This window comes from Uloborus diversus, chromosome 8 (assembly GCF_026930045.1).
Source record: "Uloborus diversus isolate 005 chromosome 8, Udiv.v.3.1, whole genome shotgun sequence".
Lineage (NCBI taxonomy): Eukaryota > Metazoa > Arthropoda > Arachnida > Araneae > Uloboridae > Uloborus > Uloborus diversus.
Genome location: NC_072738.1, coordinates 150,175,655 through 150,192,723, shown reverse-complemented (window position 1 = coordinate 150,192,723; position 17,069 = coordinate 150,175,655). Strand labels below are relative to the sequence as shown.

Here is a 17,069-nt window from a genome sequence, read left to right as displayed (position 1 = left end):
AAGAAAACATAGCAATAACAGCTTAATCAAAAGATATCTTATTTAAGGTTAAGTGTATAAAACAATTATATAGGGTTTTTCAATAAGAGCAGGTCGACATTGAAATGGAATAAAACAAGCTGTGTGTGAGATACTAACGAAATTGTAATTTTATTTAAAAGGATCAAGCATGACATTTTGTATGGCATATAACATTGTTAAAATGTCTCCCGTGCATGTATCCGAGATTGTAAAAAGTGAAAAATTCAAACTCTGTGAAGATATAAACAAATTTTTCATACAATTGAAAGCATTTATATAAGGGTTATTATGCATAGTACTTTCATTGCCAGGTCAAAAAATTATGCTTTATCATCCACAAATGCTGAATATTTTTATCATTTAAAATAAGGCAAGGAGAGGGAATGATAAAGGTTGAAATTGTCTCAGCAAACAACTGTAAATGGTACTTATTTAAATAACAATACAGCAGCAGCAAAGATTTTTTTTTTCTTCCCATAGGGGTTTCTACTTGTAAAAAGGAAAACATTTGTTTATTGACAATTTCTGCATTTGAAATATAAAAATTTAAAAAAAAAATATGTTTATGCATTTTGTCAAATTTGTTCTTGTGAAAAATGTGCCACAAGCACACATTTATATCAGAATGTGAAGGAATCATTAATACTATTCAATAGTAGCAAAACAAAAAAATATATTTACTCCATTCCTTGAGCCGTTTGTCGAGCAATATCAATCAGGTCTAGCATCTCAAACTTATGTTCATGAACATGAAGATGTTTATATAGAGTAGAACCTTCACACCACTGTGTTACAATTGTAAGTTGAGGTTGAGATACATAACCCATGAACAATAAAATGTTGACATGTCGTGTTTTCCTGTTAAAGAAAACAATCATAAATTCCTCCATATTTAGTTCAAGAAAATATTGACATAATTTTTAAAGTATAATTTCTGTGAATTATGACAAAAAGTATAGTCTGTTAGTCTAGAAATACCCATCTTAATTTTACTTAAGCTTAAGAGACAATTTATGTTTTAAGTAATACAGATTTACTAAATGCAATGTACATTAATTAAATAACACAAAAAATGGAGGGGAGAACAATTAGAATAATTTTTAAAAACTTATCAGTTATTAAAAACTAATCAATAAAATTTTGTCTATAGATAAACCTATAAATTCAAAATGTTACCGAATCATAGAAATCGGTAGACTCATTTAACTTAGAAACCTGTTTTTTATTATTAGTAGCCACTTTACACAATACTATTTTTTTACAAAAACAAAAGGCACTACACTAAAAGGTAAGCCGTGGCCCCCATATCATTAGGTCTCATGTGCCCACTGATATTGGCATGTGAGACCTAACTAATTTCATTCATTTGCATTTCTTCCTTTTTTCTGCTACCTTCAAGGAATTGTTCATTTGTACATGCCAGAGAGTTTGCACTAGCTAGTTCTGGAAGGGGTGGAGGGAAGAAAAAAATATTAACTTTTCTTATCTGTTGGCAATATCGAATACTATGCCACGAACTTGGGATCATTTTAACATCCTAAACTAACTGCGAAAAAATAAAAATGACTTGTTTTAAAAAAATATCATTGTAGGAGAATTGCGCTTGTTTATAGCCAAGTCAAAGGGACCAAATAAAAGTTTTGCCAAAAAATGTTAAACAATATAGTGCATAAACATAAAGGAGAATTGGAGATCCAAAAATTCACTTTATATGGCTTCACTTGATAAAATAACATACTTGTAATAATTATCTGTAGTCGGTTGGGTTCATAAAAAGTGCCTGATTAAGTACCGTAAACCGGAGTTACTTTAGACTGACGGGGTAACTTTATAAAAACCTGTTTTTTTTTTTTTAAACCGTTCTGGCGGGCTTAATTTTACAATTGGCGACCTCCTGGTGGTCTCAGGGTTTCAAGAATCACTTTTCAGAGTGCGCTGACATCGCCAATTGATTGAAACATTAAAATGGTTTTGGCAACACTGATTTATGTGGGGATGGGTTAACTTTATTACAAATCTCCGAAACAGTCATTTTAGATGGAGAAAACATGTTGTTACAAAGTAACCCCGGATGATGGGGGTAACATTAAAAAAAAAAAAGAACCCCCCTTTCCCTATTCAATATATCGAAGAATTTCAAACGGCAATTTAAAGCTGAGATGTTAAGCTAACGTTTGGTTCAAGAATTGTTGAAATATCTTGAAAAATGAGGGTGCTACAATACAAAATATGCCAAAACTGTATCAAAGTAACCCCGGTTTACGGTATTTTATTTAGTCACCGAAATAAAGCGGTTAGTTGTCAGGTGGCGAGCGATTATTTTTAGGTAAAAATTTACCTTGTTTAGAGACATTTTGTATCTTTATAGACTAAACATAAAGAATATGTGACCGGCCCCCTAATTCATCAATTTTTGAGCAGCAGTTTTATTAAAACAAAACTAATACAGAATGTGACAGTAATAGTTAATTTGATTCAAAAAGGAAAAACGACTATATTTTTCTTCTGACAATGCTTGCATTTTTACAATCATTTGTTACAAAATGATAATTTTTTCAATTGCTTTACTAACATCTACATGTAAACATCTTTGTATTCATTGTCCTTCACTTAAAAACAAATAAATAAAAAACATAATAAATGAAAAAAAAAAAAAAAACATGTTTGTAACTATTCTTGTTAAATACTACTTTTAAAGATAGTCTCTCTGTCATAATCTCTGCTGTTTCCGCTTTTTAATTGTTGCCAAAAACAATGAAAAATAATGGTAATTATAGTGTTAATTTTGATAATAAAGTTAACAAACAAATTTCAAGGCTGAACTTAAACAAGCATAGATTTTGGAATTATGGACATTTTGAACTTTTAAAATAAAATAGGTGTTGAAGCTTTTTCTAAGCCAAATCATAAGTTTTTTTTCACCGTGATGTTTTAAATTCGAGCATACAAACTTGCAATATAAATAGCAGATTAGTGATAAGTATAAGCTATTCTCTTTTTATGCACAATATGCTTGTATTACAACGAAAGTGAATACTTTTTTCCTTGTTGTTTTTTAATAAGGATAGGTAACAGATAAATGTGTTTTTAATTTCAAAAAGTTTCACCTCAAAAACATTTTATAACCAAAAAACTTTAGAATAAAACATGCAAAAGACCCTTATAGAAACACGCGAATGCAACCAAAAGGGGAGGTGCACAACTAGACCACACTAGGAGTCTACGTACCAAATTTTGACTTTGTATGACATACCGTTCTTTAGTTATGCAACATACATACGCACATACATACATACGGACGTCACAGAAAGGTCGTTGTAATTAACTCAGGGAATGTCAAAATGGGTATTTTGGGTGTTTATACTATCTTAGGCACTTATCCGCGTGTGGTTGGGTTGAAAAAAAACTGAACATTAATTTGGAGGTGGGCAAAATGGAAATGAAGGCCGAATTTTTAGTGAAATTTTTTTTTGCAAATACAATACTTCCTTTTCTGTAAAAGGAAATAAAAAAAAAAAAAGAGAAAAGAAAGGAAAAAAAAAAAACCCCCCGTGGTTATCTATAAATTTCATTACAATTAGATCAATTCTAAAGCAGCCAATAAAATTTTAATTAAAAATTGAGAAAAGAAATATAAATGGTACAGTAAAAACGTTTCTTACAAAGTTGTATACCCTGATTTCTTCTCTCAAATTTTTAATTTTATAAGCAGCTTTGAGTATTGTAGTCAAGAAATCATATACTTATTTTATATCATACTTTTTAGTGGGAATAAAGCTCATAGAAATAATTTTAGGTTTAAAAAATATTCTTTAATATTTCATTAACACTTCTTTTTGCAGTTGTTTCCATTCCCATCAACATGATTTTTCCAGATTGGCTGCCAGTTTTGAAAAAATTTCCTGGTTTTATCTTTTTGTTCTTGCTCATTGAAATCAATTGAAATTGTAATGTATAAGAGGAAAACAATGGTTTAAAATGTTTAAAACATGTTTTATTTTTCTTAATTCTGATAAAAGTGCAGTCATATTTCTTACCTTAATACTGCTACCTCATTTTTGAATGCTTGAAGTTGAGCTGGCGTGGGATTGGTAACATTTAGTTTCTTTAAAGCAACAGGACCTATAGTTGATCACAATATATGTTATAAAGAGCATTTATCATACACATACAAATAGGAAAGTGCCCGTATGATTCTGAGATATATAGCAATGACTTATTACCTTCACAGTGATGACACTATGAACATTAAGTGTAAAATAAAACCAAAATGTATGCAAATAATGCTACAGTAAACAAAAAAAATTTAACAATTTTCAAAAAAGTAAAATCTTTTAATTTGTGGTTTGAATAATGAAAAACAAAATGTTACAATTAAAATACATCTCTCTCCTCCCTCCACCCCCCACCCCCCAAAAAAGATTGGGGGGGGGGGGGGTGATGCGGATATTCAGACTTTACAGACATTTTTTCTTTGCTTTTTAAGTTCAGTTCATTTCTGGTGTGGTTAGTGCAGATATTTTTTTTCTTTATAACTAACCAAATATTAGTTCAGTCCCTTTTTCAACTTTATTTTCATAGCATTGGGTGTTTCATTAAAATCAGTTTATTTAGTTATCTCATAAAATATTCAAGTTTTAATGAAAGAATTCCTAATAAAATGCTGAAATCAATGAAACCACACTTTGTTTTCAAATTTAAATCAATCACAGTTTAATTTAAATTTTTATGAGAGCAATGATTTAAGTCTTGTTAATCTGGAAATACATAAGATTTTTTTTTCTGCTCTTGTTCCTCACTTTTCCGGATTGGCTCACTACTTTCAAAAACTTTTTAAAATAAACAAAAAAGTACAACACAGGTTACGTCTATAGACTAAAAACATTACTGCAAAGCATGACTTTAATATAACAAAGAAATAATAATTAAAGTACCATGCCAGTGTCCTTTATGAACTGTTCCAAATGATCCAGCGCCTATCCTGTGCTCAGTCTGAATTTCGTTAGCAGGAATTTCCCAGTCTTCAATAGATTCTCGAGGAGGTCTCTATAAAATTTGGACACATTAAAAACTAATTAGCAGTTTAGGGTCTAAATGCAAGCAAATACTTTTAAACATAAAATAGGAATAAATCATAATTATTATTCACCTAGTTACTACGGCCAATGTTCTTTTTAAAGACTTCTCACTGCTGTAACTCTCTCGTCATAACAACAGATGCAATGTTATTTTAATGTTTGTTACAGCATCCAAACTGAACTGTTCATTACAATATAATATCCAAATATAACTTTCAATTACCAATAATTAACCTTTTTTTTTTTGGTAAAAGTAAAAAAAAAAAAAGGGAAAGCTTCTACAATATTTATGCAAGAGGAAACATAATTCGCTGAAAAATCTTAAACAAAACAGAAGCAAAAACTGTTTTCGCATTTAAAAAACAATAGATTTCTCTCAAATGTTTTCAGTGTATGTTTGGTTAAATATATTGTTTGATTCAGATAGTGTTTTGACTGATGAACTGAAAAGTAAAGGCAAAACAACAGCAATTGCTGATTTTGTAAAAAAAAGAAAAACCCAGAAAACCAGAACCAAAAAAAAAAAAAAAAAAACTTACGATTTTTCTTGTGCTTTCATCAGCTGACCGAGCACGAGGTCTCCAGGGTTTGTGGCTATTCGTTGGAGAGCCCTGGGCACTCTGCGTTCTAGTGGGACTAGAGCTTGGACTATAACTGACAATAGTAGCAGCACTTTGGCAGTAAGGTACTAAACCAGCTGTACCTGAAAATTAGAATTATAGAATTCTAATATTAATACCAATTATTTTGTAAAATATATAGGGACAAAGGAAAGGAAAGTAGTTAGCTATTAGACGATCAGTGACTATTCTCTGTGTATGAATAATATCATGCAAAATGTGCTTTGAGGTTAGTATAATACTACAGTCAAACTCGCTTATAATAGGCCTTTGGTACATTATAGAAATAAAAACAAATAGTACAAATTATAATTTTTTCTATGAACATTTTAAAATTGGTTTTAACAACCAAATGTCCCAGTCCCTTGGTACTCACTATAAAAGTTTGACAGTACCACACATTTAAACTTTATATAATTGCATTTCTTTGAAAATAATTACCATAAGTAAGAAAATATAAACTGACAGAAGCACCAATAGGAGATTTTTTTAATGACAATCAATTTAGAATAAAATTTTTATTTTCTAAAAAGTTTCTAAAAATAGTTAATTTTTAGTTTCTAAAAATTATCTTATACATAAATGTATTCTGCAAATGAAATAGAACAATGCATAGATTACCATAATTTTCAGAAGATGCACAGCAGCGCTCACATGTTTAAAAGTTAATTTCTTTAAAGAGCCACGTTTCTACTGATGCAGCATTTATAATTCACCCATTCTTCTCACACTTTTTTCTTAATAGCTAGCGCGAGATATATTCAAGGACCGGGGGAGGGGGGGGGGGGTAAACAAGTTCAGCTGGATTTCCCTACACTTGGCATCTTAAAATCCCTCTATCTTTTCCTACTTCCTTCCTGTCATGATCATTGAGATATAACCAGAATTGCCAGGTCGAGTCAAAAATTGCAAATCAGGCTACTTCTTTGCAATGGATATTGATGTAAAACCTTTTAACTGCCAATTTTGCAGGATATTTTCTGAAATTTGTAGATACATTTTCTTTCTTTGCAAAAAAGCTTTCAAAAGGGAGTTGATCTTTTAAATATTTTAGTGAGCGATTTTGTATATGTCTTGGGCTAATCTTACAGAATTTTTGTAATTGCCTGAGAAAATTTGGAAGCCCTGGATAGTTAATTTCCTTGAACATGGGAAATGTGCTTCTTCTATCTGATACTTCCTTGCTCTCGCTTTGCAAAAGTCCCGGCAATTATGATGATATAGGGTAACACCCCCAGTAATTGGCAGGTCACCAGTGTTCGGCACATCCAACAAAAATGTCCTAAAATAAGATTTGTACCCAATCTTTTAAAAGTAGAAGGCCATACATCAACTGAATGTACATTTACATTAAAGATTATAATTTCAATTCATGTTACTAAATGGTAGCAATGCATAGGAAAGAGAAACAAATGTGGCTCGCGTGAAATCAGCCATATTTGTTGCAAAAGCTTCTTCTCTGGCTTAGAAGCATGCGCATCAACCCCTTAAAAGCCAACTTAAAATATATTTTAAATTTTGGTTGTCAAAAGTTTTGTTTAGTTGAAAGATGTTACTTTGCATGGGTAGAAGTATATTTTTGTCCCTTTTTGGATTTTTGAAGTAATGATGGATGCCATTTACTGGTGCTTCAGTTTTACTAATCTCCAGTAATTGGCACATGAGCCTATATCCACTAATGTGTTGTGCAATATGTCACTATTTGGTTTCTGATACTTTTGCTGCAACAATATTATATGGGTTCTACTATTGATTTGAATCCTACAGAATATACTTCTAAATTTTTTAGAGAAACAATAAAAAATGAATATGCTTGGCCATCAGTCAGATATTGCGACTGTAGATAATCTTTTTACTTTTTATGGTCTTTTAGAATCATTAGGTTAATGTTCCTTTTTCTATGGAAACAGCTATAATTCGTAAAATCAAAACTGCATACCGACTAATGAAATAGCAATGATCTCGATATTTTTCCCCATTTTTATTTTAACACGGATAACACTCCAAATTTACTTTTATTTCCCTAAAATACCTCTTCAACATCAAGATGTGTAATTTAACAGTACTTTATGTAAAATTACCTACTTTAAACTAACATTAATTATGCTTCTTATGATGATGAAATTTGTATGTAATGTAAAAGTGAAAAATAAAGTGATTTTCCAGTTCTATCAATATGCACCAATTGCTGGATCACAAGGTGTCATACACTGGGGTATCAGGTGCCAATTACTGGTGATTTTGGTAACTTTTTATACATGTATTTTTATAAAAAATATCAATTCAAATATTTTTGTTTTCAGCAAACTAAGTAGATGCACAGATGTGCATTCTTTGATACAAAAATATTTTCAAGTTAATATTTTTTTCTAAGTAATGAAAACTAAGGTAAGTTTAAAGGACAAACTCTTAAAGTGCCAATTACTGGGGTTGTTACCCTAGTGCTTCTGAGCAATTTTTATCTTTGATGCACTTTTTTGGGGATGCGGCATTTCTTCTGAAAATTAAGGTAATTACAATAAAAATATTTTAAAAAAAGGAGATAAGATAAATGTTCAGGGACAAAAAAAAGAAAGCGAGCATTTATAAACAATTATTAAATTTAAATAATAAAAATATGCTGTTTATTGAAGTCTTATTTATAGGAATTTTATCACATTACCTTGTGAGCCTTGAGCTCTTAGTCTAGAGGAAAACTCCTAAAAAATATAAGAAGCACCAATATTAAAAATACTTTCAAGACTTTCAAACAGAAAATAAAATATTTGAATAAAAATAGTTGAATAGTTATAAATCCTTATTACGACTAACTTTTCTGAAGATTATTTATTTTGAAAAAGCCTAGTCCGTAACAGTTTATATCCTTACTAAGATTAAAAATGCGAAAGTGAGTGAGTTTGTTTGTTTGTACTGTTTCCAAGCTTCAACTACTCAGCCAATCATAAACCCTGACAATTGTATACATTGTCAGGCATGCAGAATAGAGCATATTTTACCTTTTATACAGAAAAAAAGGATTCCAAGATATTTATTCAAATTTTATTGAAAACCATAAATTTGAAAGTATCTCATCAGTCATATTTGTTCGATTTTTACACCAAATTATTTTATCATCTCATTTAATAAATAAAACAAAACGCCTAAATAACATTAAATGGTTTATTAAAATGTAAATTAATCCCCCAAATCCATTTTTAATCCCCAGTCTCCCCAAATGACCATGTTTGCGCATGGGTTAATTATTATACATTTCTATGGAAGGTTTCATGTTTTTTGGTCTTTTTAAGGATCAATGATGCTAACTAGGATTTTATGGAACTAATGTTCTTATTTTAATGGCAACAATAAGGAAAATTGTTCTTATTTTCAAGGGTGTTTTATCTATACTATTAGATCTTTTCTGATGAAGATTTTTTAAATTATTTCTGACGGAGATTCTCATTTAATTGTTTCTCCTTTTTCATTTAGGAGGGACAGTTTTCACGTTATCTTCGTTTCTTTCCCTGGCTAGCAGCTGTGCAATATGTAAATATTTAAAACTTCAAGCTTTATTTTCTCATATATTCATACATTCTTATAACAGGATACCTGGAATTGAACTTCAAAAAATACATTGCATTTATTTAACAAGCATTTTTAAATGATTTCTAAAAAAACTAAATATTCTACTTAATTGTACTTTACATTTCCCAGTTCACCTAAATTTCTTGAACATAACGATTTCAGGAGTTAGATATGAGTTTTTCTTACCTCTAATGTCAAATCTGTTTGGTTGACCATGTTATAACAAACATTAGGAGCAGAAGTTGATCGCTCTCTTTGACCCAGCGGAGGTGGGTGTGGTCTGGGTACTGCTTGAGGAGGGGAAGTAGCAGGTGGTTGTGGATATAAATACTGATTTGGAAGAGTTGCATATTCTTGAGGCTGCTGTGGACCACTTGCACCAGCTAATAAACTAATTGTAAAAAGATCTTTGATTTAGCAAGCTGCTTGGAATTTCATTAATCTATTTAACTTTTTGACTGAGAAAGAATGACTTATTACTTATTGGTGCACATTCCAGCCCCATTTGTGTTTAATTTCAATTTTGCAAGAGTTTATGAAGATTTAATTAGTTGAATTATAACTAAAATCAAAATTATCTAAAATCAGGGTTCATACACTTTTGGTTAAAAAAAGTTCCCTGACTTTTCCAGGTTTTCCAGGTTGTTTTTTAGAAAATTCCAGGTTACTCGCTTCATTCAAAATTTAGGTTTAAATAGTAATATTTTCAAAATAATTAAAATTGTTTAAAGTAGCGATGCAGAAGAACTGAAACTTCTCCCTTAGATTTAAAAAAAAAAAAACTTGGTTTTTTTTTCGTTTGTTTTCTCTGTCAAAATTTTAGGTTTTTTTTAAACATTTTGTTTAAAATTGTTTTAATTTGTTTACTATTTGTTGAAAACAGAGTACTTTCAACTTATTTTAGCGTTTCTTTGATGTCACGCGTAATATTATAGCGTTTTGCTGTAGTCCTGCAGCAACCTTTTAGCATCTGCTTTTGGTTTACAATACTTTTTATTTTCTTATAAGTAGGTTACACGAAACATATTGAGCAAAATGCAATGCTAAATTTCAGTATAAATATGATTAACTTGTTGCATCAATCGGCATACCATGTAATGCATAGTAACAAAAATCAACATCCGCCAATCATAGGCCAATGCCAATAATCTTTTTTTTTTTTTTTTTTTTTTTTTTTCACATATTAAAGGACGCTTACATTAAAATTTCAAACTTTCTTTTCCAGAAAGTAATACCGTAAAATCCCGAAAGTAACCCCCCTATCGATTATAGCCCCCCCCCTTTTTTGTGAAAAGTGAAATCACTTTAAAATCCTGAATATACCCCCCCCCCTTCACCTGAAACTTTTCCGATCATCTTCATTTGCCACTCCCTGCAAAAAAAGGATAACATTTTCTGCTTTACTTGGAAAGCATTTACAAAGGTTTAGTTTCCCCCTCCATGTGCAGTTTTGCTTTTCTAAAAAAAAAGAAAGAAAGAAAGAAAACACAATGATTTAAAGAAAACAAAAATGGTCTCCATAGTTTATTCCTTCCAAAATGTCTAGAATCCTTTTGATGCAAGGGAACCCTTTTTTTTTTGTTCATAAGTATTACAAAAGAAATTTATACGATTGTACTGCTTTTTATTCCATTTGGAAGGAGCATTTTTGTTCTGATTTGTGAAACTGAACGATCTTCAACACGGAGCCATTTTGAAAACGTGACACCATTTTGGAAACGTGTTGCTTAAAAAGTAGCGCGAAACTTAAAAATAACCTTTTTTAAAGGAGAAATAATGTAATTGAACGAGTTTAGGATCATCAGAAATGTAAACTTTACTAAATCGAGTAAGAGATTTGTCTGTGTTTGCGTTCGCGATTTTTGCAAAGCTCAGTTTTCGAAATTACAATCTTCGTAACGAATTTGCGGCCGTGATTGCGATTTTTGCTTCTTTTCTGAAACAAGAACATTAAGATTTTAATTATTTTACTGTAACCTTATTACTTTCAGTACATAATGAATTTTCAAGCGATAAATTATATGGGTTTTGCCAACTTAAGGTGCAAAATCCTTTCTTTCGAAAAAAAAAGTGCGCCCTCATGCGATTTATTACTACTAAAAAATTATGACAAGTTTTTATTAATTAATTTCTCTTTCTTCATTAATATTAACTCTTATTTACTTATTATTTCTTTTCTGTACTCTAAAATTAATACTACTAAAAACAATTATTTTCACTAATTTTTCAGAAAAATCTCGATTATAACCCCCCCTTTTGAAATCAACAAGTTTTGTTTTGAAAATAGGGGGGGTTACTTTCGGGATTTTACGGTAGTTAATTTTCAAAAATTCATAACTTTTTGCACATTTAATGTTATTTTCAATATTACACATTGATACAAACGTCCAATTGTGTTTCTGGAAGTTTAAGTCTACTTCCATTGTGCAAACGATCAAATATGGCGTCAAAGTGAAAAATTTAAAATAATAAGTAGATTTTTGGATTTGTAGTATAAAAGTAGTAATAAATAATTAATAATAATTAAAAAACTACAATAAAAGCAAAATAGTCAGTATTTAGCACATAAGAGTCTAAATCAATTAAAACAAAAAAAAAATTTATGAAGATTAAATTTTGAATTTCTCCAGAAAATAATTACAAATTATCCGGAAAAAAAGGGCACAATTTGTGTTGTTTTCAATAGCTTGCATTGCAATTAACATCCAATGCCGTTTTTGGGAACTTAGGCACTTGAAAAAGTCTTGTGTACTTCCATATTGGGAATGACCAAATATGGCGGCTATGCCCAAAAATAAGAAATAACTTTTTTTTAATTTGTTGCATGAAAACAATTAAAAAATAATAAATCTTCATGATACTACAATTCATTGAAAAGTTTTTATCACATTTGCGTCCGAGGCAGTGAGGACAAGATTAAGTTTTAAGAACAAAATTTTTCATTTCTCAAGAAAATTATTTCAAATAATAATAGAAAAACAATTTGCAGACCATTTTTGTTGTTTTCATCAGTTTTCAATTAAAGAAAACATCCAATTCTGCTTTGTTTTTAGAAACTTAGGCATTTTTGGATCGTATCTCCATCTTGTGAATGACCAAAGATGGCGACTACGTTTCACACGTAGCTGAAATGATTTTCCGATAATAATAAAAAAAAAAAAAGATTTTCCCCGATCGACTCTCCCATCTACAGGTTGTGCTTCCGAAGCAGTAAATTGTCTTCTCTCCTGTTGAGTTTGTGCATAATTGCTGTTCACCTGATTTTTTTCCCTTGGGAACTACTGAGAGCCAAAAATGGCGGCTGCTGAAGATTTTTTGTGTCGCCACTTTTTTCATTGCTTTAAAATTGTTACAATTTTTTTTAAATACATTGATAAAAATGAAGATTAGATCTTATAAAACGAAATTCTCTGGGAAAAAATTGGGAAAAGAAAAATTTTGGGGACACATTTGGAAAATTCCTTGACATTTTTGACTAAGACATTTTCCCTGATAATTCCAAGTTTTCCCGGAGCGTACGAACCCTGAACCGAACAGAATGTTGTGGCAACCCATCTAAAACTTTAGGCAGTAGAAAGAAATGCGTTCCCCTCACTGACTCCATGCAAGAAAATATTCGCTCTTTTGGCGCATTTTTCGTTGTGAAAAAAAAAATACGTTCATTTTTCGATTGCAGTTTTTAAGTGCCAGCGTCGGTTTAGATAAAAATTTACAATTTTTTTCATGAAATCACAATAAAAACAAAGACTAGATCTCATAGTACTTAATTCCTTGGGAAAAAAATGGAAAAAAAATTTTTGGAGGACAAAATTTGAAAACTCCCTGACTTTTCCCTGACATTTTTGACAGTGTCATTTTCCCTGACAATTCCCGGTTTTCCCGGAGCGTACGAACCCTGCTAAAATATAAAAACACTAAATATTTATGCTGAAACAAATAAATGAGGCCTTCATTAAAAAAATAAATAAATAAATAAAATAGAGTGGGAATTAGTACTTACTATCTATAGTAATTATTTTCTACCCGTAGAGGTTGACAAAGAGTAGGAACACCATTTGCACATCTTTGGTGAAAGCGATACCCACACGTTTGACATCGAAAACCATGAAAAAGTAACCGCCTACAGCATTCACAGAATGCAAGAGTAAAGAAAGTTTTACGAACCTAAATGGAATAAGAAATTAGTTCAATTCATTTTTGATGTCTTTGGAGAATCAGCCAAACATGAGCTAAAAAAATTAATTACTTACAAAATTATGTGATATGCTAGTAGTAATAGGAATTCTCTCCCGAATTTCAACAGTAATTTCTTCGCCTTCTAATGTACTAATGTCATCATCCCAATTAACTCGCATTCTGGAACAAAAAAAAAAAGGATTTTTTTTAAAAAAATAAAACAAAATTTAAATACAAATTGACTAAATAATCACATTATATGAAATATTATCTAAGACTTTATAAACTACTTGGCAATTAACAAGAAAAACTTATCATTTTATCTACAAAATAAACGGATGACTAAATAAAATGCAGCAGAATTTTTAAACATTGAAAATCAAACATTTTCACTACATAACACATTTGCTTGCAGGCACTTTTCCCCCCTGCACACTTTGTACAGTGGATAGTAGTACTAAGCAATCCGAACATCAGGGTTTCAAAATTACAGGTAATCTAAACAGCTTGTGATGTGAAAACCTAAATTTACATGAACAGAAATTATTGAATTGTGGCATAGTTCAATTGTTCTATAACTTGTCATAGCATTACAAACACTGAATTCAACCGGCAATTTTTAACTACTTTTTCCTTTGACTAGACTTATAAGCACTTCAACTTTTTTTTCACTTGGAATTTCAGAGACATAAATTAATGAAAAAAAAAAGAAGTGAACATTTTTCATATGCTTAACATGTCCAGATTATAGCAACGAAGAAAAAAAAATTTCCTTGAAAAATATATCTATATTAATGGAAAATTCCTCACCTCCGTGACAGACCTTATCAATGTCATTATTTCTGAGGTGAAAATAAATAATGGAGGAGAAGTACATCAATAATAGGTATTCTACCAAAATTATAAATTGCCAGTATATTCTCAAGTTTACTAAATGCTATTTTTTAACATACATTTTAAACTACTAATCAAGCCGTACTTTAATTCAGAGAGCTTAATATTATATTCTCACTAATCATTAAAATAACTGATTGTTTGCACAATTAACAAAATTACTACTTTGATATTAAATTAGCCTCGATTTTCAAGTATTAAAAGTTTTTTTCTTTTTTTTATTTCTATGAACAAGGCATTTTTTTTATTTATGAGTAAAATAATTGGAACTTAGCTGGTCCATTGTTTATGGTTACTTCTAGTAGGTAACACTTTCATGTAAGAACGAGAAAAAAGGAAAGCAGAAGGATTCCAAATTGAAAAATTATTTGAGTTCAAAAGTTACCCATAAAGATTGAATGGCTACTTATAATTAAAAAATAAAATTAAATTCAAAGTGCTTCTAAATTAACCTGCTGACCTCAGGCTAAACCCTAAAAGTTTTAAATTTTTATGTCTCATTAACATAACGTAGTTTAGTGAACAATAATATGAAAAGTCGCTCAAAAAAATTGGATGAAATTTTGAAATTATTTTGGGAAAATGGAGAAAAATAAATCTTTTCTTAGAAACAAACTACTAACTATTTCTGAAGTCAAAATTGTTAGAGAAAAGTATGATGGAGGAATTGGAAGTATTAAAAATAATCATTTGGATCATTCGGCCGATTATCAACAGCTGATTAATCGGTATTCGGATCCCTAATTAGCATCCATATAATTTTAATGGTTATTAATTAGCGACTTTTCCCGTTATTTGGCACACCTGAGTAAGTTCAAAGCTAGATAAGTTCAGCAGATGATACTTGAAGCTAAAGCTTCTCTTTTTTTTAACTTTATTTTTTTTTACATCAGTCATATTTTTTACATTTTAGTCGTTTTTTTTCGGCTGAAATAGTAGCAATGTTTTACAAAATAGTCGTTCTTTTCTTACTCTAAGCTAAAATAGCTCTTGACTTTAAACTACTTTAAAACTGAAAAAAGGGAATATTGTTTTCAAAAAAGGTCAAACACACCTGTAAGTTGTAACTAAGCAATGATCAATCAAAAAAAAAAAAAAATAATAATAATAAAACAACCTTTGCAACTATACTGTTTTCATTCTTTAGGTTTCTAATAGCTTCCTGGAAAAAATAGCCCATTTTTCTTCTTCGAAAAAAAAAAAAAAAATAAATAAAAATAAGCAATTACTCACTTTCCATTGCACCTATAAACTACACACATGTCAGGAGTAAGTTTCCGCCTTCTCATTGCTTTAAATAAAGCATCTCGAACAGTTTGTCCTGGTCTAACTTGAACCTAGTACAAAAGGAAAAAGTCCAACATTAATCCACATACGAAAAAAAGAAAGAAGAGTAACTGTATCTAGTATGTATTTCAAGAAAATTCTTAAAGACAAACAAGCAACATTATCAGAAACGAGATAATGAAAGGGAAAATATATTTTTATTGCAAAAGTACATTAAAAAAAACATTATATGTTAATTTGTATGCTGTTGAACTTTCAATAACTCACACCGAGTATTCAACAAAATGGAGCAAATCATATATTTTTTGTCATTAGCCATGTCTACCTTCTTGCACTTTCCTATTGTCTTCAACTTGAGAGTTATGTGCTATTAGTCAATATGATAGAAGCTTACTGCTTGCATCATGTTTATTTGTGAAAAAGAAAGAGGCAATATCATATTAAGTTTTGATTAGAATGATACTTTTGTTATAAATGAGTGATTTCATTTAAAAAGTACTGCATAATTTAATTGAAACTTGGATGCATTGATTTCTAAAAATTTTGTTCATTTTTTGAGTTATCATATTTTTGGATGGTTTGATGGTGAAAGATATTAACAATGAAAGTGTACCTTTTTGCTTCAATGGCCTAGTACACAAAGCATATTTTTATGTGCCAAAGACAACTGGTTAATTTTTCAAAGTCATTGAAGTTCTTGACAGAATCTAAATTTTTTATGTCAAAAAATTTGATGAATTTTAACATAAAAATCAGGGTTGAGTGATTACTTACAGTAGATATTCAGTAGATATTCAGTATTTTGGAGTAGATGTACAGTACAAAGAATCACGCGACAGGTTGGACTAATCAAGCTGAGGTAGAAGTGAGACTAATAGGCAATCTTCTTGACAATTAAAGAAGGGAAAATGTGATTTGTGGTTAAAACATACCATTTTTTTCAATGCCGAATAAAATTACGATACTTCCTTAACTAGAAAACGGAAGTAAAAAAAGAGATTATGGAGGAATTGACTTCGAACAAAAGCTTTAGCTTTTAATGTATGTAGCAATTTCAGCCAGCAGAATATATTTCCAAATATCTGTACCTCAGAGCCCAAGGAACGTAAGTCACATTATGATAATTTTACCGTAGAGAGGAAAAACGTTTTCCTGGCGTATCCAAAGGATGGCAGATGCGCTCTTTTAACCCTGATAAAAAATTTAAAAAGATTTTTTAAAAAAAACATACAAAGCACTAATAAACAGAAAATGCAATTTTTTGGACTTCCGTCCTTCTGGCTCTGAGGTACAAATATTAGGGTTAAAGTCATTTTTTGAGAAAAATCTGAAATTCTATCTACATTGAATTTCATGTGAGAACATTTGTATAAAGTTGTTTATAATAATTATTATTTAATAATAAATTCCTGTATTTTCAATAAGCATC

The 17,069-nt window shown here is 30.2% G+C and overlaps 1 protein-coding gene across 2 annotated transcripts in view; it reads right to left on the bottom strand.

Annotated features, from left to right (window-relative positions):
- Window positions 1-17,069, bottom strand: part of LOC129228047 (serine/threonine-protein kinase B-raf-like) — a 42,601-nt gene that overhangs the window by 7,764 nt on the left and 17,768 nt on the right. For both annotated transcript variants that reach the window (XM_054862679.1, XM_054862680.1), the window contains exons 5-13: window positions 15,587-15,690; window positions 13,534-13,639; window positions 13,284-13,447; window positions 9,470-9,674; window positions 8,382-8,418; window positions 5,639-5,802; window positions 4,956-5,067; window positions 4,059-4,143; window positions 703-879 (exon numbers count right to left, since the gene is read on the bottom strand). In XM_054862679.1, the coding sequence (XP_054718654.1) occupies window positions 703-879; window positions 4,059-4,143; window positions 4,956-5,067; window positions 5,639-5,802; window positions 8,382-8,418; window positions 9,470-9,674; window positions 13,284-13,447; window positions 13,534-13,639; window positions 15,587-15,690 (1,154 nt within the window). The remainder of the gene's footprint in view (window positions 1-702; window positions 880-4,058; window positions 4,144-4,955; window positions 5,068-5,638; window positions 5,803-8,381; window positions 8,419-9,469; window positions 9,675-13,283; window positions 13,448-13,533; window positions 13,640-15,586; window positions 15,691-17,069) is intronic.